At 43.7% G+C, this 25,296-nt stretch overlaps 1 protein-coding gene across 1 annotated transcript in view; it reads left to right on the top strand.

The window, feature by feature from the left end:
• Nucleotides 1-11,715: 11,715 nt before the first annotated feature.
• MAP2 (microtubule associated protein 2) overlaps nucleotides 11,716-25,296 on the top strand; it is a 46,964-nt gene continuing 33,383 nt past the window's right edge. Inside the window, exons 1-3 of the mRNA XM_034065770.1 lie at nucleotides 11,716-11,875; nucleotides 14,026-14,103; nucleotides 23,647-23,904. Coding sequence (XP_033921661.1) covers nucleotides 11,716-11,875; nucleotides 14,026-14,103; nucleotides 23,647-23,904 — 496 coding nt within the window. The remainder of the gene's footprint in view (nucleotides 11,876-14,025; nucleotides 14,104-23,646; nucleotides 23,905-25,296) is intronic.

Raw genomic sequence — 25,296 nt, 5'->3', positions numbered from 1 at the left:
CCATCATGGTCTCCATCCTCAGGATGGCAGCATGAAGGACATGCAGGAGCACTGGGCAGTATTTGGCAACAGGAAAGAGAGTCTTTGTGATTGCAGGCTGGGAAGGTGGTACTGCTGAGAGCTGGAGCCAGCATATTAATCCTTCAATTCCAGTTTTTGATCGAGGGCAGGGAAGATTTGGAGGAAGGTTTCATTACCAGACAACAGAGCCTTTTTTGCACACACACAGCGCTCTTTTTTCAGGCAAGGCTGATGAAATGGCAACTTCTCCTCCAAAGTCACCTTGAGAGGGAAGCAGCAAGTTCTTAGGTGGCAGCCTGGGATGTACTGGTGGGTATGGCTTTCCTCATCTCCTGGCCCCTCGCCCTGTGCATAGGCAATTGTCAGCTCCCAGGGATGGAGCTGTCATTGTGGAGCAGAGGAGCATGGAGGTGTGGTTATTCACCTGCTCACCCTTGTGCTTCACAGATCCCTTCCTGCCCTTTTCTGTGTAGAAGTCTACATGTGTGGCTTGGTGCACTTGCCAGCCATGGCTAACCCGTCAACCCAGCACAAGGCACAGCTCCCTGCTGCTGTCCTCTGGGATGTCCAGCTGGCCATGTGCCCTTCCACACACCACCGGGTGCGGGTTAACCTGTGGTGGAGAGGAGGAAGGTACCATCAGATCACTTACAAAACCTGTCTGCTCTTCCTGCGAGGGGTGCCAGGCGCTGCTGACTTCTTTTTCCCTGTTGCCATGCCAACACATCCCTGCATGGAGCAAGATCTCTTCATAAGCTCCACTGAGAGAACGTGTGTAGCCTGCGAGCTTAGTTAGCATTCAGAGTGCACAGCCTCTCCAGAGTGGTCCTGTGCTGCAGACAGCCTGTCTGACAAAGGAAAGGAGGATTTCATTTTTCTTCCTCCTTTCCTCTAGCATTTGTTTCTCAAGGTTAAGGGAAGCAGAGTAGATGGGGAGAGAGACTGGGAGTGCTTTGCTGTCCTCACCAGGGCACACCTTTAATGGAAATTAAAAAGAAGTACTACTTCGGGGTGTATTTATGGTGCACAGTACATGTGTATTACATATATATGCAAATTTCTTGGTTCAGCTAACCCTGATGAGCTACTCTGTATTAAAATTGGAAAGCAAAGGCAATCTGGGTTTCAATTTGAGTGAGAAACTCCAAGAAAAGATTAGAAGCCATGGATAAACTCCTGTCTTTGTCTTTCCTACTGGTTTAGTCTCTGAGGATACACTATAGGGCAAGAAAACATCTCTTCTCATGCTATATTCATATCCTGAGTAAGAACAGCAAAACATGGTGTTTTGGTTTGATTTTTCTGTTTTGTTCAGTTGCTGCTGGTAGATTAACTGCTCACTTTAAGTGAAATCCTTATAATGATAATGAATACAGGGTTGCTTGCCTTTGCCAGCTGAAGGGTGGAGAGCAGCATAAAGCAGCTGGCATTAGCTGGCAGATGAGCACTGATGATCCAGTGCCTGTCTGTACTCACTGTGAGAAGGCTGATCTGGAAATTCAGAGGGAAGACTCAAAGTGAGGGGCTGCCTGCTGATGTGGACTCTGCCATTCATTCCTTGGGAGATGCTGAGTAAAACATCCCTCTTTTCTGTGCTGTTCCACAGAACAACTCCCAAACGGAGGCAGTGGTGCTTGGAAAACCAATTGTGAGGTGATGGTTTAGAAATGCAGTCTTGATTGGGTTTCAGGGGTTGTTTTTACTGGGCATTCTTCATGACATACAGAAAGTGCAGGAAACACAAGGCCCCCCTGGCTGTGTACATTATATCATGCAAGTGAGCCTTTCCCCTATGTGTGGAAAATATCTGGTCAAAGCTTTAGTACCTGAATTTTAGTTTGCATGCAGTATGTGGAAAAGAACTGTGAGATATCATTAACTCCAAGGCAGGAAAGCCTGTTAGCTGCTTCCCAGAGAGTCATTTTCACTCGGGACTGAGTCGATTGAATACTTCATGGAAATCAGTTTCAGTTGGAGGCACTGTATATTTTGAGAAGGGAAAATGAACCTCAGGTATTTCACTTTCTTTATTCCTATTTCTTTCCTTGAGATTAATTTATAGTGATATATGATCAGTTTGGTACAGTTCTCAGCAACTCATATAGATCGTGGCAGTTATGATAAAATAAGGTACCGTCTGGGCCTCCATCCATGAAGCCCGTGCATCTGGCAAGACAGATACTTCTGCTCTTCTTTATTAATGTATGAGCTGCCAGCGCTGTGAAGATGTGGCAGTCTTGCTGACATACCCAAACTGTTTTCATCCATAGCCTTATACCACATATGAGAGAAGGAAAAGGCTTCAGTTGTGACTGTTGCTTTGTACCTCAGATTTAGGGTATGTGCCAAATCCAGGTTAATACAGCCTGTGCAGGTTGTTGGTGAGCTGTAAAAGGAATTAATCCTTAGCTGTTCATGTCCATGAGTTCCTTTCTCTTTCCTTTTGCTGTCATCTTTTCTCTGTGTTTAAGAATATAGTATCACAGACCGGTTTGGGTTGGAAGGGACCTTAAAGCTCATCCAGTTCCAAACCCTGCCACAGACAGGGACACCTTCCACAGAACCACGTTGCTCAAAGCGCTGTCTGACCTTGAGCACTTCCAGGGATGAAGCATACATTATCGTTCTCAACAATTGCTCTGTCAGCTCTTTCTTCTTTTCCTCTTTTCTCACCTAGGTTGCTTTTAGCTCCCCCACCCCCCTTCTCTCTGCATACTCCCAGCTTCATCCCTGCCATCCAGTGTACCTCCTCTGCGACCTTGACCTTCACTGCTGCTTCTCACTTTCAGTACGCAGATGCAGACCTCTCCCAGTGGCTGCAGTGACCCAAGCCCTAGTCTTGGCTCTCCCCATAGCACTCCAGCACTGTGGCTGCAGAAGCTTGTAGGTGTTTTAGTGCCCGGAGAAGGCAGCTCTGTCAGAGGTGGTTCAGAAGATGCACTGAGGGCTTTGATGTCCATCTCTCACATCTCGCTTTCCTAATCACTTTGCACACTGGGAGGTGTGAGCCTGTATTCTCCAAGGATGGGTAGTCCATGGATGGGAGCAGGTGGTGCTGGAAGAGAGGGAGAGATGGCAAAACTGCTGAGCAGGGCTGAAGACTGCTCTGGAAATCCATCCCCACCACTGCCTCTGTGTAACTTGGTGTGTATGTGATGCCTGTCTGCGGGAACACTTGCACACCAGCATCAGTAAGCGCACAACACCGTTCCTCACAGTCAACAGGAAAACATCTGTCTAGGTACAGGTGTGGGGCTAGGCTGGGAAGCAGAGGAGGGGTGAGATGATCCCTGCAGCTCTTGCTGCATTGCAGAGCTGGCTGGGGAAGCAGTTTTGGACTGGCAGCTTGAGCCCTGAGGTGAACAGGGCACGGTTCTGCTGCATTTTAGGTGTTACTCTATCCCCTGATGGGATAAACCAACATTGTGTTGCGTTGACAGAATGATCTTCAGTCCTTCTGACCAGGCACGACTAGAAATGCCACACAATGCATGCACAGGTTAACTTTAAACTCGCATTCAGCAGAGTTTGGATAGCATACTTTGAATTCTTTTTTTTTAAAGATCACAGAAAACACTGTAAAAAGTGTTCAGGATCAGCTCAAAAGGAGCTAAAAGTGAAGTTTAAGGGATATGTCACCTCCTGCTGTAGGTGGCTGAAGCTCCATGGACTTCTATGGGCATTCTTAGAAGTCTTTAAGCGTTTGCTTAAAATTCTGACTTGTACTGAAGTTCAAAACAAATATTGATTTTAAAGTGAGTTACCTGTTACATATATTTACTCACACTTAAAGGATTAAATAGCCAGTTCTTTGCTTTGAAGCTGATGTGGTTTCTTCTGCATAAGTACTGAGCTGTTCATGTTTTAATGAAAGATACATAGAGCTGCTTTATATGTGCAAGTGATGTTTTTAACTGATCTGGCTGCGGGTCTCGTGTGTGCTTCAGTGCTGCGTGTTAGCTGTAAATTGTGTTGCCAATGCATCAGACAGAACTGATTAGCTTTTCCCACCTCTGACTTGGCTGGGAAATGCTGACGGCAGTAAATATTTTGTTCCAGGCAGTAGACTTCAGAAGATGCGACTCAGAGGATGCACAGGGAGCAAGTATTTGCAGTAATGAGGACTCATTTTTAAAGCATTGCTTTATTGTACTGACATTTGTATGACTCCTTCTTAACAGACTTTCATATTTCAAGGGTGGGGACTGATCCCTTGGTGGTTTGTTTTACAGCTTCCAGACAGCGTGGCAGAGGCCTCTGCCTGATGAATTTGCGCTGGGAGCTGAGCAAGGGGCTCACTCCAGCTTTCAGAATTGCACCTGGTTTCTAGCATCTGTCTGCCTTGTATGCCTGGGAGATTTGGACTTACCTGTTCAGTTCTCTTGCTGAAGAAGGTGATCAGGAAAATGCAGGCAGGGAAGTGGAGCTGAAGTACAGGCAGAGCAGAACACATGGAGTCTGTTCAAGGACAAGCAGTTGGAGTTGCTGCTGCTGCAGAGGAGCAGCAGAAAGGCACCTACCAGCTTCTGCTTTGTACTAGAGCACAGCTGGTGAGACATAGCTCAGCTGCAGCCAGGACACCACTTGTGTGCCAGATGTATGCTGCTGTAAAGCAGATATGTTAAGGGCTGGATAATGGTGATCCAGAATTTAAGGAGAAGGTAGGATGGGCTGTTGAATACCTGAAGTACCCCAAAACACAGAGGTGTAAGCTGTCTGCTGGGGGCTCACCAGGGGCTGCTGTCAGGTATCCAGCTGTAGCTCCCGTGCACATGGTCTTCTCTGTTACTGCAATGCATCTTTCCCCACAGGCAGTCTGAATGTTCATACCTGTGGGGTTCAATGCATTGAACAATCAATGCTCTTTCCCAAAACACAAGCCTTTTCTGACCTGGTTAGCTGGTAAATCCTGGTGATTAAATTAATCTGTCACTATCCTCGTTGATGCTACAGTAGCTTAAAGTCAACGAGTTTATTAGGGAAATGATAGTTGTCAGTTGTGTTGTGGTTTCATTTAATTTAAAAGCTGATGTTCTCATTATTTGCCTTCATACCCCCTGCCAATTACTGTTGATGTTGCCAGCATCCAGATCAAGGACCTACTTGCAGCAAAATATTTACACTCACGAAAGCCATTTGAGAGCAAATATTTGAATTCTGTAAATCTGTGTTACTGCTTTTCTTCAGTCGCAAGCACTAATCTGTTGGCATTATTTGGGTTTTATGTAACTTATTCATACTGCTTTGATTGCTGCTGTGAATTTCTCTTTTAATCTAAGTGCAGAAGGCAGTATTTAGAGTTGCCGTGATCACAGTGATGTGTCTTTGGTTTTTCCATTAGAAATGTCACTGGGTGAAGCCCTGGTCTTTTTTCCCCAGCATTTCAGCAGTCTTCACTGCAACAAGAGTCATCCACCAGCTTCCAAGAGAGCTGAGCGTGACTTCAGGACCTGTCCTTAGGGGTCTGGCTAATGCCTCTGAACAAATGGAATAGCTATTGGGTTTGGAGTCCTGCTGCCCTTGCAGTTGCAGTTGCTTGGTGGGGGGCAATCTATAGGTCCTGTTTGCTTTTCAAATTGGCAAAGATCACAAGTAGCTGCTTTGTTTCTTTCCTTTGTGCAGGACTGTATTTGGGTGTGTTGCCTCACTAAGTAGTGCAGGTTGCTGTGTGCTTTTGTTGTTGACTGGATTCCACTGTGCCAACAATTAGTGCTGGTTACCTTGGAAACTGCTCTGCACCCCAGGAGGACTTTGACAGATGCATTTTGACTGAAATTGCTTTGTTTTCCCGGTTCCACAAGCACACACGTAGCGAAGTCTTTTTCTGTGCTCTGCCTGTGTTTCTTCCCTAAAATGCAGCAAAATTAATGAAACATATTATTTTATCCTTTCCATCTGTTTGCATCTTTCTTTATCCCTGTTTTAGCCTCAGTGCTCCAGGAGCATTAATTACCATTTGCTTTAACCAAGCCCACTGTTCATTTTCTTGGTAGATGTCTGAGAGGTGACGCTGTGAATGCGTGTGATGTTTTGATGGAGTTTTTAGTCTCTTCTTCTCTGTCTCTTCTTTCCATCATCCTTTTCCTTCAGTTTTCTCCTGGAGCGTTCGCTATGCTGCACACTGTAAACTTTGTTTATGCCTTAAACAAGTTCTGCTTTGCAGAGACCAGATGGCATCTTCCATGGCTACAGCAAATGAAAGATCTGCTGCCATTGTAGTGGTACCAGATAGAGTGGTTGCTAGGAGGAGAGAGGGATGATGCTGCCCCGGTCTGGGAAGAGTGTCTTGGTGAAATCGTGGGGATGTGAAATGCTTTTTCTTTTCAGGAGGAGCTTTCCCTGTTGCCGTGAAATGGGTTTGCAAGTGGGAAGAAGCAATAGTATAGGTGACCCAAGTGAACCGGCTGAATGGTGGTAATGAGACACAGGCAGCTACAGGCAGGGAATGAGAAGAGCTGGGGACACACTCTGTCTGACCGGGGCAGCTCCAGCCTGAGCCATGACTGACACTGTCATGTGAGGTGATGGGCTGTCTGTTCCCCAGGGCGAGCTGCACCAGCCTGTTCCTCTGGCGGCAGTGCTGGGTCACGTCCCTGTCAGGGGGGGAGATGCTGTGAGTGCTGCCCACAGGATGCTTCTCCTGTCAAAAACAATCCTCAGAATAATAACACAAGTGTTGCATAGAGGGGTGGGGAGAGAGGGAAGAAGATAAAAGGTGCTGCTGGACAAAAGCTGTCAGAGGCAAATATCTGAGCCTGAGCAGGTTCACCTCAATGGATTGAGCCTGAGGTCATGGTAGGTTGGGAGAGAAAAAGTGCCAGAGGCTGAAGGAAAACCATTTGAAAGGGCACAAAAGAAGCAGACACCACACATGACTGCAGAGATGTGTCACAGATCTAAATTTTGCTCTTGTTCTTATAGTTGCCAATTATTTCTAACAATTTTCTAGAAATATTTAATGAAAGCTCAGATACCTTTTGCCACCATCTGTACTTCTGTCTCTGGGGTGGGTAAACCTGTCTGTTAGAAAACTTAATGGACTGGAAAGGCTTCCTGGGACATGAAAGTATTGTAGGTAATGGACTCAGGTGCCAGTGGAGACATCTGCAGTCCATTGAAAACTGCAGCAGCATCAATAAAAAATGAAGGAGGGCTTTGCAATGACATCTGGGCCTTGCTCAGGATCTGATCCCAGATCCTTGCCTCTGCTGTAGCCATACTTTGGTTGAGCAGTCCTCAGTTGAGTCTCTGCGAGTGAAGGGGTGATCAGGTGTCTGGATGATGCCTGCTGCAGTTCAGACCAGTGCCAAAGCTGGGCTGGGGATTGGGCAGCTGTTGTGCCCTTGGGGGTGCTTATGAGGAAGGCAGCAGCTTTTGGGGGTACCAGGCCTTCTAAACCAAACAGGGGGAAAGGCTGTGGCTCCCCATACAATCAGCAGCTAGTTCAGCATCCCCTGTGCATCCCAGTCTCTGAAAGGGTTTACGTCTCTGAGTTACCTGTGGAGCAGGGAGATTCCTGATGCCCTGATTTGATATGCTGCAGGCTAGGGTTTGTAAGAGAATTGAGCTGACTTCCAAAATGGGAAGCAGAGTGCTTCCTCATTGGTGTTCTAACTTTGGTTTAAATTAGTGTAGTGCCCAGGACAGGGGCCTGCCCTCAGCAGGGCACAGTCCTCTGTTTCTGCCACACAGCAGCCTAGGCACCCGTAGCAACTGAGCAGACTTGAACTGACAGCCCAGTCAGAGCTTGTCTTGAAGATAGAACCTTTAAGGGAGCAGCAGAATCACTGTCCCTGCATGTGAGCTCCTGACCTCTCGGATCAGCCTGCTTGTGGGCAGGGGCGCTTGAAAGCTCCTGCTGAGGATCTTTCACAATGTCTCTTCTCCTTATGGACATCATATTCGAGGGACATCTGTATTTTTGGGTACTGTGTTCCCTAAAATCAAACTAGGACACTCAGTGTGTGTCCTGTATCATGAGCAGTTGACATCTTGGTAAAAAAGGAGCAGCATTACTGCAAAATGCAACGGAAAACCACATTGCCGTTCTATATTGCCTTATGTGAAGCCAAGACCCTGTTGCCTTTAAGAAATGTGTATTTGGTGTTGTTTCTCATTTGTTAGTGCCATTTTTGTGGCACAAAGTACAATCAGAGAACATCTACCTGCTCAAAGAGAGAGAAAATTGATCTCTACAAGCAAAACTATCTACTGAATCCAGAGCATTTAGGCCATGAAGAATTTGCCTGGTATCCAGCCTGGCTAACTCTGCTTTTTCTTTTTTTGTTCTTTATCATTAGGCTTCCTTGAACTTTAACTGAACCATAAGGAAACTGTGAAAAGTCTCAATAGCTGCCCTGTGAGGATTTGACTTACCCGTTGGATCTGCTATTTATAGTGTCCATTAGTACAAAAATGTCTGTCCTTTTGCAGCAGTCATGTATAGCAAAAGCGCTCCTCTTCTGGCGAGCTGCCTGTGCCTCCTATGTCACCCAAAATATCCATCAAAAGTGTGTTCAGAAGTGAACCTTTCTTGTTTAAAACGAAGAAAAAAAAACCAGGGAGAAAACCCAACTAACCAAAAAGACACCCAAGCCCCAGAGGTTCTTTGTATTTTTATTTACTTGTTTTGCATAGCCTGAAAGTGAAATCTCCATATTTCATAAGGCAACCTTTCACCCCCAGCCATATCTCCCTGTGGAACATAATCTTAGTCCCAAGCAAATTATATCAGGAAGGGAGCTGAGAGGGTCTGAACCGTCTCCCAGCCTTGGAGAGACCGTTTACACCAGGCTGGATGTGCACAAGTATAAATTCTGTAACAAAGGAGGCCAGTTTTGGCAGGGAGTTGTTTTACCTTGCTAGGGGAGGAGGGTGGCTTGCAGTAGCTCGGGTGATGGGGAACAGGTGACTGAGTGGGTTTCCTTTGGATATGCTCCAGGGTACTAAATCTGGTATGGATTTGCATGTTCTATATCTGAAAAACTAATTGGAGCCTTTTCTTAAAATTGCCCTGTGAAAATAAGCTTACCAAATTGATTCTTCTGTCTTCCTAATTGAGTCTTGATCTGTTCATCTGAGCTAACAGTACAGACTGGATGGTGTTACTTTTGTCAATAGTGCTGTGATCAGTAGATTAATGGAAGTTTGGGTCCCACGTCACATCCTCCAGGCATTGAGTGTTGATGGCAGTTGGCGAGGGGCCTGCTGGAGCCATGATTCTCTGATGTTCTGTGTTCACCAAAGCTGTCTGGGCAATACTCATTCCTTCTGAAAGCAGAATGTGAACAGGGATATAACAAGTATCAAAGTATGGTTTATGGAAGAGCAGTTTGTGTCCTACCCCATGTCCCACCTGTGCAAGGTGCTGCAGTGTGCCGTCTGCGTGAGCTGGCATGACAAGCTACCATCTGCCCCAAAAATGAGGTGCAGGCCTGTGAATGGCAGCTGGGAAGATTGATGGGCTTTGAATCAATATCTCTGTTCTTTGGTCCATAGGACTAGCTACATGCATGACTTGATTTATGGGGTTATGCTGCTCAATTCGATCTACTTAAGCACAAAGTGGAGTTTCACCTCATACTAGGGGCATGTTGTTGAATAGAGGGACAGAGAACTACAGCTGCTATTCATAGTCTCCTGCTGATACAGTTTTCTCTGTCATATGTAGCCCTTTTCGTAAATACATTGAGCTCCATCTCAAAACCAGTTGAGTTGTTTCCTGCAATGTGGAAAACAGCCAGAACTTCACCCCCCTGACAGCAGGAAAGCAGCATCTTCAGCTTTCTAGTCTGCATTTATACTGAGCAAGTTTATGCTTACGGATTCTTGGGCTATCAGGTTTTTAAATCAGCCTTTTGTTGTTGCTGTTCCTTGGTAGTTATTCTGACATATTCATCCATCTACTCTTACTATTGGCCACAGCCTATAACACTATTGCAGTCCCTGCCTTCCTGGCGACCAGTCAGGAGAGAAGTGAATTGTAAGATATAAATACCAAGAGTTATGACAGTTCTTTGCCAGTGGGTGAGTCTTTTAAATATCTCATTACACTGTTTGTGCAAAAGAAAGATTAACCTATCATTTTGGTTTTGGACAAACATGATTCTGAAAGCCAAATAATGCACATCTGTGCTTTTTGGGAGGAAAAAATCAGCTTTTCTAAATGACAAATGAAGAGAAGCAACTATACATTAAAAGTACAAAGGAATCCTGTACTAATTACGAGAAGAAATCATCATTACAAATATAATAGGCAGCATCCCCTATTAGGGTGGTTGCTGTAAGGTTACATGTAGGGCATTGATTTAAATATACTTCTCTTCCCAGCTGGTCCTTGCCTGAAGGATGCAGTAATGGGTGAGCAGAGAGCTTTTATTTGTGCCCTCGGGATGATGATTGATGGGGGCTTGGTGAGTGTCTCCTCTGCAGGAGCAGAGAGTGTTGCTGTCTGCCATTAGAACCCTCTGTCTCCGTATGAGGGGTGCAGCAGCGCTCCAGTCCTTGCTTTGTTCTGTGTGTTGTTGTGTGTGCCCAGCCGGACAGCCTGTTGCCTTCCCCAGAGCTCAGCACTGTGCCAGGTCCCAGCATCCTGCACTTGAAACAGCTGTCAGCTAACACCCAGAAATAGCTGGAGTATGAAGCGGGTTATTTCCACTGAATTTGGCTATGAGAGGGAGGAATATGTTGAGTAATGAGTAAGGGAGAGTGGGCTAATGCACAGATAAGAAAACAAAACCCTTTTTCTCTGAATTTTTTTGTAGATGGTTCTGTTGGACCAGCCCTTAAGTCCCTGATTTGCTAGATCAAAGGTGCCTGAACTGAAACCTCCAGTGACTTCCAGATACAGCAATGCACCTGATGACATTTCACTGCACCTTTGAGTGGCTGAGATACCATTTCTCAGTTTGGAAGTATTAGAGCACTCCCGTCTCCATCCTCTGCACACCAGAGCAGAGCATCTGGTTACTCAGCCCCTCTGGGGCATGCCACACATTGAGGACAGTGGGGAAGAGCAAAGCACGAGTCCTGTGGCACCAGGGCCTGAGAGCCCATCCCACCAAACTGATGTTATCCTCTGCAATCCATCTGCATGATATTGAGACTTACTATTTAAATAGAGCTTTGTGTTGCAGTTTTAACAGGGGATGACGAGGACAAAGTACACATTTGAATCATACAGAAATGCTATTCAACCCTTTTTTTCCCCCAAGTCCCTTGTCTGCATAGATGTCTGTTGGGGAAGTGCCTTTAATTCATACTCACTGTGTACTGATGAGGAGAAAATATCACCTGAAGTACATGCAAGAATGCAGCTAACTCCATGTGTTAAATGTCAAGAAATCCCATTACTCAGCTGACCATTTCACCCTTGTTTGCAAAACAGTACCTGCAAAAACAATCCTAGACATTTAATAAATGATCATCCTAAAACTTTGCAGTTGCTGCACATTGTCCCTAACAGAAAGAACTTTTAATAATGATGCTCTATGCATGTTACTGTAAAGGCTGAAGTCCTGGGTTTTTACAAATACTCAGCATTTTCCACTGAGGTCTTTGGAATACCTGGTCCTTCTATTTCATTTTTAATGATTTGCTTATATGTCAGAAAAAAAGATTACCTTTTAAAAATGGCTTAAAGCAGTCTCCATTTTTTGTTTAAGCTAATCTTTATAAGTTTAAAACATTGTTCTCATGACATATTTCCCTCTGTTCTTTCCTGACTTTGCTGCTGCTACAGAGGAAGTGTCTGCGAGGATAGTACAAGTAGTAACAGCTGAAGCTGTAGCAGTCCTGAAAGGAGAACAGGAAAAAGAAGCCCAGCACAAAGACCAGCCTGGACCACTACCTTTAGGTAAAAGGAGACAAAGGATGTTCAAAGTATCCTCCTGTCTGCAAATATTCTACGTATGTATATTAAAGAAAGAGTTACAGAACCTACGCATAGGTTATGGTCATGGGTGAACTGCAGCACCGCTGGATAGTTGCTGGAACCACATAATGATAGCAGTATCCTTGTTGCCTCAATTCTTCATGCCCTTGTGACTGTCTCATTCACTCTTTGCTCTAACAGCAGTTCTCCACCTGGTTTCTGACTCCTGAGTGGCAGAGCCATGAATGGAACTGGTGGTAGTGGTTTGGTCATCATGTTTGGTGGGACCCAGCAGCACTTGGAGCTGGGCAGGGTAAAGGGAGATTGTGGGAGAGGGAGTTATATATGGTAGAAGCAAATACCGGTGAATCAGGCTGGGAATGGTACCATTGCACTAGTCCATGATGTGCCCTTATCATTCTGCTGGCTCCTTCATGAATTGTCTTTCTGAAATACAAGGGTAGATGGATGGATAGATATGAAAAAGTAAGTATACTGCCGTTTGTACTTACAGTGCTTCCTCCCTGCCAGAAAACTTCCACAGTAGATCAAAACATATGCACCAAAGGCCAGAGAAAGGCCGTGCTCCATCCTGAGGTAGGTCAGGTCTTGGCAAGTCTTGCAAGCCTGCCCCAGAATAAGTTCTGCTGAGTGCACGTATGTTATGATTGAATCAAAATAATGCCTTGTGGTATTTTCTCCACAGGCAGTGTGTTTGGTACAGTGCCTGGACCCTGCCTGGGAGTGAATTAATGTCAATGAGTAATCTAGGATAGTCACTGGACATTTGGTTCCCAGGGTCTCTTACTTCACTGAACTAGTTCTGAACTGCAGCAGGGAGGTGTGTTGCTTGGTAATTCCAGTCTTTACAGAGACACAGTTTTACTTGAAAGACCCAAATTCTGCAAAGCACTTCATACACATGTAAGCACAGATTGCTTGGCTGGGGCCTGGGTGAGTTACAATGGATACTGAGTTCCATCTGGTTAGACGTAAAAATGCTGTGAGAAGCATGTCTTCAGTTAGCTTTCCTGTGGTCAATGACTGTTAAATAAGTGCAGGTAGGATTGCATTGTGATGAAGATACAAATACTCCATCCCTGGACAGCACGTCTTAAGGACAAGTCACATAAGGGTCACTTCCAAACCACACTGAAATCAATAGAAGGAGGCCTGGCAAATCATGCTGGGGCTTTGAAACTGGTCTTTCTACACTTGGGAAGAAGTCGTGCATCTCAGATTGAATGAGATCTGCCTCTTGAGAGATGCTGTTTATGAGACAGATCTGTTAAAACAGATTTGTCACTTTTGGTTGTTTGGTTTGTTTTTTGGTTAAAAAGTGTTGATTAAGCCCCAGTAGTGGATCTGGTTTCAAACAGAAACAAATCCTCAAAGTGGCTGGTGTGAAATCAGATGCAGAGGCTATGTGGAGTTCACTTGAGAAGCAATTTATTGAGGATTAAATTGTACTTGAATTGAAACAATTCAAAAACATAATTTGTTTTCAACATCTAGTCTCACGATGGGGAATGAGTCTAAAACCCAATCTGAGTGCATTTAAGATTTCCCTGTACCTTGCTCAGCTGAATCACTATTATGTCGTGCCTGACACAAGTTCCCTGTGCTGATGTCTCTTGTCTCTAGACAAGCAGTCTTTGCATGTAGTCTGTGATTAACATTGAACTCAGCAGAAGACAAAGAGAAAAAAAAAGGCTTGCAGAATGTTTTTGTTCATGTACTACAGGTAAACTGAAGAGATAGGATGCCAGGTTCTGATAGTCAGCTGGAGTTTATAAAATCTCTTATGCTCAGATGCTTTATTGTTGTTGCCTTGGGTTACTGAAAGTTTTCTAAATGGCAGGACTAATTTAAAGGGTTATTTTGTGCTTGATTTTTGTATTGTACTCTACGGCCATAATTTTGAAAAGCATTCATACCATTTGAGAAAAAATATAATCCTTTCATTATAACTTTAATAATCCATGTATTCTGAAAGGGTCTATTTGAAAATCCACTAGGCACAAGTCCCCATTGAGTAATTCCCTCAGCTGGGCAGAACAGGCTGACTCGTGTCAAGCATCAGTCTCCCTGGAATTAATTGCTGTATCTCATTTTCACTGTTTGGTTTCCAGCAGTCGAGGAGTCAGCCAACCTGCCTCCTTCCCCACCTCCATCGCCAGCGTCCGAAAAGACTGGAGCTCTGGAGGAAGGTAAGGGTCTACGGGACATTGCAGCGCACAGCTGTCAGCAGAGGGATGAGACATGAATCTAAAGGATGGGGGAATCAAAAATGGAGATACTTTCAGCACCTTCATGTGAAAAGGCATTCTCCAGCATTAACTCCCCATCTGCAAACCAACTGCAGTGCATGGATGAGGTAGACACATAGGCACAGAGGTAACTGATAGGTCGTGTTAAGCACATCCATATTAAAGAGAAAAAGGTGATGATGCTCACCTTTGTCTGTTATATGCAATATGAGTCAAGGTGTGTGCTGTCCCAGTGTGGTCACCAGAAAGGTGATTCAGTGTGGGTCACCCTTCTTTTCTTAGGATTTGTTTGGTTGCTTTTTTTTAGCTTGTTTTGCAATCTTCACATGCATGGAAAGCAAGGAGATTCAGAAGCTGGATCATGTCTTTGGTCTTTCAGTCTGTAATTCGTGCTTCAATGACTATGTATATTAGGAGGTTCTGTACAACAGAGTGCAGGAGTCAAATTCAGTCTCACAAACCATTTTATACTCAGCTTTACACAGCAAATGTCCAGTTTCATTAGCCCATTGTCACTGATTCCTTCTGCTTAAAATCCCCTCTTAGTGAAGAACTTAAGGCATTGGCTTAATCTTAAATGGATGGGCCTAATAATCCCAGCAACTTGTTCACAGTGGTCAGCATGTGTGTGAGTGCTTTTTGTTCAGGAACAGATTGCTGCTAACACAAGGCCATTCGGGGCAGGAGACAGCAAATAGTTAAAGCTAGAGCTGTATCATGTGGGTAAGAGGGAAGGATTTGGGTTCAGAATCTCCAGGGGGCCATCAGATGAACTCTGCCATGTCAACAGCACAAGTTTTATGTGTCCATTTATTTCTATCTCCTGATTTTTTTTAGCCTTTTTTTTTCTGTCTTGTTATGTAAGTGCATAGTTGAAAATAATTTTTTAGCATCTGCTTTGCACAAACTTTGTTGGTATCTTACACGGAGCCTCTATACAGTGTTGCAAGCTGATGGTTTGCTGTTTCGTGTAGCTAAATCAGAGTCTGAGACTCGCAGTTTGTCAGGACCCTGCAGTTAGGCCAGGTTCCATCCTCTGCAGTCATTTGTGAGCTAATGCAATAAAGGCTGTATTGTAACAACATTGTCAGTCCGCTGCACTGGAAATCTGGAAATCCCTGCTGAGATGTGGTTAGTAACCCAATCTAAAGACACTTTATTTCATTGATTGGTTTGACTGGATGTGGGGTTTTTTACCAAAGCCTCTCTGCCCATGTGTAGTGTTTAAAAAAACAGTACAAGGACATCCTGGACTCATCACCCCAAGGGTACTGGCCAATCAAATACTACTACTATCTGAAAAGGAAGCAAGTGGGGCATTAGCAAAGGCTTTTATAAATGTTACAGGAGTTTTACCACTATTTTTTTTAATATATATTCACTTGACTAGTTCGCGTGTGCTTGTTGCTTGGTTTGGAGATCACATATAGGACTTGTTCGTCTGCTTCAGGCCAGTGGTCCCGGTTTCTTCCGTTACCCATAGCTGAGGATTGAGCTTTGCAGACTCTATTTGTGCAGTGTTATTTGCATGTATTTCAAGGTTTTATAAAGTACTCATATTGATTAATTGACACTGCTAGACGAAGGTTGTAGAATGCCCCCTAAGCAACTGGAAACCATTTTGCTAGTTGTAATTAACACTAGGAAGGTGGCAAAGCAGTATACAGCTCGAGGTTATTCTGAACTACTGGACTGTGCTGTTTCCAGCTTGTGCCTATGCCTCAGCAAGTCACTTAGCAATCATTGATTTCTCTCTTTCTTTGCATGTATAATTGAGTTAATATAATAGCACTTCTTAGCTACCCCCACAGTGCAAGAACTGAAAAGTCAGTGTTTGGGAGATGATTTACACAATACCACAGTATTTAAAAACATTCCCATAATTTCCTTTAGTATTAGTCAAAAGAGACTTTTCCATGGCAGCATTTTGATTCAGCTCTTCAGTTTGCAGAGCGGATTGCCTTTATAAATCCTAAAAGTGTAGGTTTGTAAGGGGAATATGGTTAAAAATGATGTGCTGAGTCATTAATGCACTCTGCTGGAAGCTTTATGTCCAGCTCTGAAACTGGAACTCACAGTAGAGTAGGTTGATGAACAGAATGAACTTACAGAAATAATTTCACCACAAGTACATTATGTTGTTTTTTCCCAAAATATAAATGTTGTCAATTCAGTGTAGTTAATGGTAGTAGAAATCTTGTGTTTCTGCTCTGTGTTAGAAGATGTATTCCTTCTTTTCTGTGGGCAGTTGATCTTTTGCTGAATTGAGTTAGCCAGACCCATCATCTTTAGTCAGGCAAGCTCCCAGTCAGAAGAGTTTGCCTCAGTAGGGTTTGACCCATTTTTACTGTACTAGTTTAAACCTTCAGTTCCCTATACCATCTGGCTCGCCCATCCTCATGCACCTTTTCATTGTCTGTCTTTCGTCTGGTAGAATAGAATTTATTAATTTAACCCAATTCTAGAGTTGTTGAACAAAAAAAAAGTGAGCACTTGGTGTGTGTATTACCTCAGAGCTCCTTTTCTCCCCTTCTCTTAGAACGTTTTCCTAATGCACTTGTCAGTGTGTGTTGCATTGCTTTGAATATGAAAGAGACTTCCTTCAGTCAGAGTAGGAAGGAAAATCACTGTTGTAGACATGACAAGGTGGATGTGGCCAGCCCATGCAGCAAACACAAATTTAAAAGGAAAAAAAAGGGGTAGCAAAGACCAGGGAGGTTTGTGGGTCAAGGTATTTCCGGAGAGAAAGGAGTCGTGGAATGTAGGTTTTTTCCTTTGGCTGCAGAAAAGCGTTCAAATGAGCCTGTCCTTTGGCCTGCTGCAGAGGTAAGATAACTAATTTGTCTTATTAATGATTCCATTTATTTCAACGAGTCAGTACCATAATTGTGCTCGGGAAATGCACTTTTCCCTGGCACCTTCTAATCCTTCAACAGTGTGTATCTGGTCATGAGTGGCTGATGTGATATTCTCTTGCCAGCTTGGCATTCTTTTGTGCTTTGCGCCTTTCGACGGTGGTCAACACCATCTTCACATAAGAATGTTTCTTAATCTCGTTGTAAGCTAGAAGGATGCTTTGATGGACTGTCTTCTATTTTGAAATGGCTTTTCAAATTAGGCTTTATATTACCAAGTAAGACATGTTGCAAACTGAAAGGAATGAGTGTCCTATACAAATGGATCTATTTACTGTGGATATTATTTCTGAAAAGCTGTTTTCAAAGATACCTGGAAGCTAAAGCAGAATTAGCCTTTGTGAGAATGATTTGAATCTTGAACTTCAGAATACAGTGGGGATTTTCCCCATGCTTCATGATGAACAGGATCTATTAGGAGGGCTAAAGTAACAAAGAAAGGATTTTTCTGTTGCTGAAATAAAAGCATATCCTCATTTTAAGATATCATTATTCTTTTAATGAAATGATCTGCAGTGATTTTCAAAATATCTTTACTAAAAGTGATAAAAGACCAATGTAAAATCTGTAAATTAGCCACAGACAATAACAGCCCCCAGCAATGCTAGACTTTGCACCTCCTAATGATTTTTGGACCATCACAACAATATGTTATAAGCATTTTTACTGTTGTCAGTTTCCTGTTGTTTTCAGGAGCAGGGCCAGGCCTGTATTTTTCTTGCCTACAACCATTCAGAAGCCAATAAAGAAGGAATTTTCAGCCTTGTTTGTGTCGCATAGAGAAGTCCAATGGGGTTTCATCTTCACTCTTGTTGTTGTATTTTACTTCTGAATGGCTCTTGGATAAATATGACCCACAGCTGGAAGGAGAACCTTCCCTTTTGCACATCCTGGTTCTCTGTGTTCTGCTTCTGACATTATCAATCTCCTGTTCTTTTCTCCAAATATGCCAGTTCCAGCAGAAGGGGTGGCAAGTGCTTTCCACTCTTGCCCACAGTAACACATGGGCTAGAGTGAGAGCACCCTGGAAAGAAGCAGGAGTTATTGTCTTGAATCTTCTCAGGTTTAGGAGGGAGTTGATTCATGGTCTCTCGCACCGGGATGTGTCCTCACTCCCTGTGACAAGCCTTTTGCAAACCTCAAGCCTCTCAAATTTGTCACTGAATTTTGCAGAAGCTTCTGTGGAGGAGAAATCCACAGGTTCGGCATTGCAAGTGGGTCAAGATGCTTCGCTGTAGCCTCGCTGCTGGCTCTTAAGCACTAGGGAAAGGTGAGCAGGTCAGGTACAGACCTGTGTTTAGCATTTCCTACTGCAGTGCTCTGCAGAGCTTCCTGCTTGGCAGTAGCAGGTTGCTGGCTTCTCTTCCCACGCCCACCTCTTTTAAGCATGCATAAACCCCTCAATCAGGGGTTTGGATTCCACTGCAAGCACAAAGCAACTATCAGTGCTTCTGTCATTTTTTGTGCCCTGAAAGAAATAGTGAGGATGATTCCCTTAAGCTAAGTTCATGGGTGGTATTTGTGTCTGTGCATGCGGTACACATAGCATACCTTCAGTCCTGTCAGCTTGTAATCTTACACACGAATAATATTTCTTTTGCAGCACTGTGATACATACATGAGCTACTGGTATTGCCATCAGTTGATAATTTTCCTTCCCTTTTTTGTGGGTGGTCAAGCCTGGATGGGTTGATACCATGGCATTCTTCCCAGGCAGAAGAATACATGTCATTAACATTACAGGACATTTGTTGCCATATTGCTGTAGAAAGCAGAGGGTGCTTTTTTTAAAGACACAGATGTCTTGTCGTGGTGTGTGTCGTGGTTTAGGCATGTGCTATAGAAAGAAACTTAAAACTTATTGTTATTCGTCAGGAAGAACCTTAGAGCTCTTATAGATTGAATTGGTTTGGATAAAAGTTATTTTCCAAGACTTGGGTAATGGTAGTTACAGCAGCATTCATGAGCCAACTTGTTTTCACACACAGAGATCTGGTTAATATCTGTTATGCTGCCTGTGTTCAAGCCTTGCTTCCTGACTCAGTGTTTTTGGATCAGAGAGGAAAGTTTGGAGGCTCTGGGGGAATTTTAAGTTGTTATTGCCTGGAGAAAAGCCACGGCCTGGGCATAGACTTGCCTTGAAGCTAGTAGGAAATCCAAAGGGATAGCTGCAGCTGCTAAAGGCATCCTATAAGAGTAGTGTTCATCAAACTGCTAGTTGTCATCACACAGAATGGGCTTCAATGTATTTTCTTTAGCACTAGACATATAGTTTTTCATTGCTTTATACATGGTGAGAGGGCTCTCAAGTCTCACCTTCAGGTCTGGATGGATCAGGTAACAGGCCAACCATCTTTATTGGGCATCATTATTTTCCTTTGTCTAGCAAAAATGTACCCAAGTTCCCCCTCCCTGCAGCTGTCAGTAGGCTGGTGTGGTCCCTGAGATGCTTATGTGATTATCTGCAACGCTGCAGCGATGGTGAATAAAGCTGTCATCCAAAGCATTGGCCAGCACTGAGGTGAGAGCTAGTTCACCCACAGAAACAGGACATGACAGCGTAAAATATAGGACTAACAGAGATTGTTGTGAGCAGCTTTATGTGGTCTTCATTGGGAAAAAAGGTAGCTAGCTATATGGGGAGGGGTTTTTTAGTTGTTTAAATGTTACCAATTTATAGGGAAAAGAAAGTGATAAATTTTGACATAGATGCAATGAGAAACAAAACCACCATTAAGCAAAGTGGAAGGTAGTTTGTGTTTTCATTAAGGGACTTTTTAACATTTATACTTTCAAGTACTTTTACCTGATGACTATGAAGGGTACAACTGTGTTGGGATAGAATCATAGAATCCTAGACTGGTTTGGGTTGGAAGGGACCTTAAAGCTCCTCCAGCTCCAACCCCTGCCACAGGCAGGGACACCTTCCACTGGAGCAGCTGCTCCAAGCCCCTGTGTCCAACCTGGCCTTGAGCACTGCCAGGGATGGGGCAGCCACAGCTTCTCTGGGCACCCTGTGCCAGCACCTCAGCACCCTCACAGGGAAGAGCTTCTGCCTAAGAGCTCAACTCAGTCTCCCCTCTGACAGTATAAATCCATTCCTCCTTGTGCTGTTCCTACAGTCCCTTGTATACTTCAGAGGTTTTTAATACAATCAGTTAAGTGTATAGTAGCTGTGAGTGGCAGTGCAAGTTGTAAGATGTGGTTTGCATACAGTGTGTGTTCCTCTAAACAATGAGTATATGATTTTGAAATTCACTTGTTCCGAGGGTTGGTTTCCCACATCCACAAGCACTATAGGAAAGGCTCCTGTTTATACATGGCCCCTCTGTTAAACTGCACAGCAGCCTCATTCCTCAGTCCTGCCTTAACCTGTAGCCTGGCTGACTTCATCCCCCTGACAGGATGACACAGTTGCTGGTGTTGCTAGTGAATGTGTCCATCCTGTCTTGTCTTTTCTTTGTCCTGCAGTCTTTGTTTGTGTGTCTGTTTATAGATGAAGGGGCAGAGGATAAGGTGGGACTGCTGCACCACTGCCCAGGCTGTGGACCTGCTTCCAGCAGGGAGTGGGGTAAGCACCTGGCCCCCTTCATTTCAGTGTCTTTACCAGATGATGAGCCCTGCAATTCAGATGAGGAGTACTATGAACACTCTTTGTTCAGCTCAGAGTGGACTGGCTTTAGTACATATCCCAGTGCCACAGTGAAGAGCACAGAGGTCTTGTTGGGCCATGATGAAGGTGAACTGAGCATGGTCCCATTTTGTTCCTCTTGCCCTCTACCCATCTGCCATCCATCCCATATATCACATTATAGCCTGTGATTGCTGCGTTCTGGGGAGGGAAACCTGGTTGTGCCTTCTCCTTACATGGAAGTGATGCCCCTCCAGAGTCTCTCCATGTCAAAGTGAAGCCGAAGTGTGAGCAATGAAAGGAGCAGCTAAATAAAAGAAGTGTAAGCTAATGTGTTCTTTGTGCCAGAGAATTACTGCAGAATAGGCAAAAGATTGTTACTGGAGGTGAGTCGGTTGTTAACACTGGGGAAAAAGCCCCATATCTACACCACAGATAGTAGTGGAAGGTCTTTACTTCTCCAGTAGGCAAAAGAAGCCAATTTTATCCCAGTATACACAGGTGACCTCAGGCAGTATTGGGTCATGTTTGATCTCCATGTGGATACATCCAGTTAACACTGTGTCAACTGACTGGAAGCAAGGAGGGGGGGGAAATAATTCACTGTTTCTGTGTTTCTGTACCCCCTTTTTCTATGGCCTGAGCACATCAGTAAGTCTTGATTTATCAGTAGGGGTTACATAAAAGTGAAATGGCCTTTGAGGAATCAAGGGAGAATGTATTTTGGTGACTTACAGGAATGCTGACTTCTTCAAGGCAAATTAGATCACATTTCATCTTGCAGCATTGGACTAACTCAATTTTGAAGTTAAAACCAATACTGAATCCTTAAGAGGTTTGTGTCTTAGGAAAGTGGAGATGTATACCTGAAGTTGCTCACTGGGTCATTTCATCAAAACCAGATTTGTTCAGAGTTAACAGGATAATATAGCTTAATACTGCAACAGAGCCAGAAAGAGATCAATGCTAATGATTGGAGATTGTTCATGTCAGCATGTCTGCCTGAAGCTAGGGGAGGCAGCAAAAAGTGGCTGGGTGCCTATAGCTGTGCTTGGAGCACTCTTGGATCATTTAGTTCTTGGTCAGCCTCCTTTTCAGTCATATGCATCTATCTCTGGTGAAAGTGGAAAATCTCAGAACACCTATGAGGAATAGAGAGAAAAAACTAGGAAATAAGCTGGATCATCAATGAAAAGATGGGCATTATGAAACAGCTCTCCTCACCTGCTGCCTGTAAGCTAGCAGCCTGTTTGGCATTAAAGAGTCTGCTGTACAAAGTCAGTCTCTAGGATTCCTTTGTTAAGACAGGGATAACTTTCTACTATGGTGAGTAATTAGTTTTAATCATGGCACATTGTGTGAAGTGTCTCAGGAAATGGAGGTGTACAGATTAAGTTGCTCAGAGTAAAATGAGAGGCTTTCCTTAGGATTGATTAAATGAAAGGGATGCACATACAAAACTTGATGAAATCAGAAAAAATAAAGCAAGTTATTCATGTTAGGGCCTCTTGTAGCTGAGCATCTCCTGTTCTGCCAGGCTGTCTCTTAATCTGCCCATGCATCAATATCCTTGTTAAGTCAATCCAGTTCTGATTCTGAATCTTCTGTCTTCTGTTCATTTAAGATATAGCATCTAACCTTAATTACATTTTTATATGTTATTAAGAATTTGTTGTACTTTACATAATATTTTCTCAGCCTCTGTGTTTATGTTCCCTAAACCAGTTTTTAAAGGCCATAACTGAAGTGGATGGTTAGTGGTGTGTTCTTTGTCACGCCAGTCTCAGGAGAAAAACCAAGCCCTGATAAAGAGGTTTTACTTCAATGCCAAGAGGCTGGATTCAGCCACTGCCAGATTGAAGCCACTTTGTTATAAGTCTGATTCAACAAAGTCCTTAATCGTAAGACACGCATTAAACCCAAAGAGGTCATCAGGTTGACTGCAGCATGGCTGCTGATCAGCTGCTTAAGTATGTTGCTGAATCAAAGATTTCACCCTTAATCCTGATTTCTTACTGGAAGGGACACTTACAGAGCACAGTAGTATTCTGTCTGAGAAGCAATGGCAGGAGTACAGTCCAGAATGGAGACTTTTCTAATCATTCTTCTGACATGGCATGAGTAAAGACTGGTGTTGATACTACCATAAATTCAGATGAACAAGTAGCTATATTGCACTCATGGGTTTCTTTGATTTAATTCGTACAAGGAGCCTGGGGGCTGGTGAGGAAACAGGAAGGGAAATGAAGAGTCCTGGTGTTAAAACTGATTTTTCACACGCAGAGCTCAGATGTCAGGCAGCCTAGGGGTGTCATTGTTTATAAACCTGCTCAGTGTAGGACTGTGGGCTGAATTATTGTGAAGCCATTAGCTATCAGTTATGCACAGGGCTTATTAAAGCCTATGGAAGTGGCTTAATGTTTTACCAAATCCAGGATTCATGTGGTAGATTGACTAGCTGGAATTTAGCAGTCTGTATTGCCAAGGTCAGCTGAAAGGTATTAATGCCTCATACTCCAAACAGTTGAATGTCTTGTACTGGATTGAACAGACCATTTAGCAGAAAAATACGAGTGTACTTTGAGATCATTGATGTGTTGGTGTTCTCAGAGCCATCCATCATTCAATACCATCACCATTTGCAATGACTGTTTGACCCACAGTCATCTCTGGGAGAGGTATACCTGTAAAACACTTTCAGCTCTCATCTTACAGCATAACCGTGTTTCTGTGGGGGAGACAGGCTTCTGGTTTGGCTTTTACCTTAAGGAAAATTCAGTTCCATGATGACTAAAATGGCTGGATACTAGCTGTCCTTTGACACACTTGCATCCAAAGTATTCAGAGCTGAAAGTGTTATGTAAAAGCAGTCCTGTTGAGCTGTGTGCTTGGTGTTTACTGTTGGTGTTGATGTCACCTCCTTTTTCCATCCCCAAGAAGAAGAACCAGTAAAGAGTCTGATGGCTGTGGAAGCGAAACCTGCTGCTCTTCCAGGAAAGCAACTGGGGAAAGAGCACGGGCCCACTGAGCCTTCGGACCAGACAAAGGGCCTCTGTGAGGGTCACTCGGATTCTGGTTTGGAGGCCAAAGTGTGTCATGAAGACAAAGTGCCAAATGTGGCATCCAGCAGGGAGAGTGTAACCGTTGTGACGGAAACACCCCAGAAAGACACATCCCTTTCCTCGGCTGAGGAAGGTGTGTCCTCCTTAGGTTTGCATGTGTTTGCTGCCGGTGAATCCTTCAGCTTTCTCCAGCGCTTTCCAAGGCTGCTTCATTTCCTGTTCTTCCCATTTATGACTGCTCTTGTTATTATGCTTGAAGAGTGTGTAGCAGATAATATGATTGCATAGGTGTTGTATGACAACATGGTTTCCCACCACTGCGGCTGATTCCTGATTTTTTACTTTGCCATGACAAAATGTGCTTTGCAGCTGAGCTGATTCCTCTGCCTAAGCCTTTTTCCCCATCTCAGATGTGTTTGCCAGTCACATTGCTAATCTATGTACATTTTTTCTTTTTGGTGCAGAGATTCATCTGCTTTTCTTTCAAAAAGTAGATTTATTGACTTTGATTATGACATAAAGAGGCTTAAACTCTAGAAATGTTTTCATTTGCAGTGTGCAGGTTTTTGTTTGGTTTTGGGTTTTTGTGTGTGTGCTTCAGTGCATTCTGGTTTAGCTTCCCTAAAGCTATTGCTTTTTATGTCATATCCTTGCCATTCATCGCAGCCTACCCTTCCTCTCCTCAGTCATTGCCAGAACTCTGATTTTTTGTGTCTTACCTTATCACAGACTTTTAACCCTGCTGGAATGACCTTCTTTGGCAAAACCTCCATCACTTCCACTGGGATGTTTGCCTTCATAGTGAAGCAATTCAGTAGATTGGGATCGTAGGGTGAAGTTCTGATCTGCTCACTCAGCCAAATATTTACCAGTCATATTTCAGTACATAAGAACTAGGCTACTTTCTATTGCTATTTCTCTGCAGCCAGCACAACAGAGTGTAAAGACACACTGTGTGGAGTAGTAATGCACCCATTCACTACCTGGCTAAGAAATGCTGCATTTGGGATGCTGGTGTTCTGGCTGACCCAGCTAAAAAATATTGAATTCCCTTGGCAGTGAGACTATGTTTTGATGCCACTGGTATTGGTCCGTTTGCGCTACAATAAGAGGCGCAGTAGGATACCTAAAAGAAGAGTCAGTATCTAGCTATTTAATTCCTGTGAAATAAGACTGACATGGGCCTCACTGGCCATGTTTTTGTACTTCACAGGGCTGTCGAATGTACCAAATGTAAAAACATAAAGGAGCAAAATTACTGTAGCTGTAGACCTCTGTTTTTTCTACCTGTAGAGTTTCAAATGGTAGTTGCCATTTGATTAAATATTAATGTATGGAAATACTTAAAGAATGACCAATGCTTTGGTATTAATTGATCTAACAATTCTCATTCATTGAGCAAAAAGATGGCTCTGGAGACTTGAAATCAGAGACAGAGATTCAGAGTCAGACCCAATGCTTGCTGTAACAAGGCTTTGGAAAACCACTCATAAAACTCTTTTACAGATCCCTGCAGAAAATTCTG

This window comes from Melopsittacus undulatus, chromosome 8, assembly GCF_012275295.1.
Source record: "Melopsittacus undulatus isolate bMelUnd1 chromosome 8, bMelUnd1.mat.Z, whole genome shotgun sequence".
Lineage (NCBI taxonomy): Eukaryota > Metazoa > Chordata > Aves > Psittaciformes > Psittaculidae > Melopsittacus > Melopsittacus undulatus.
Note: the sequence above shows the minus strand (reverse complement) of the source record. Positions and strands in the feature narration are given on the sequence as shown.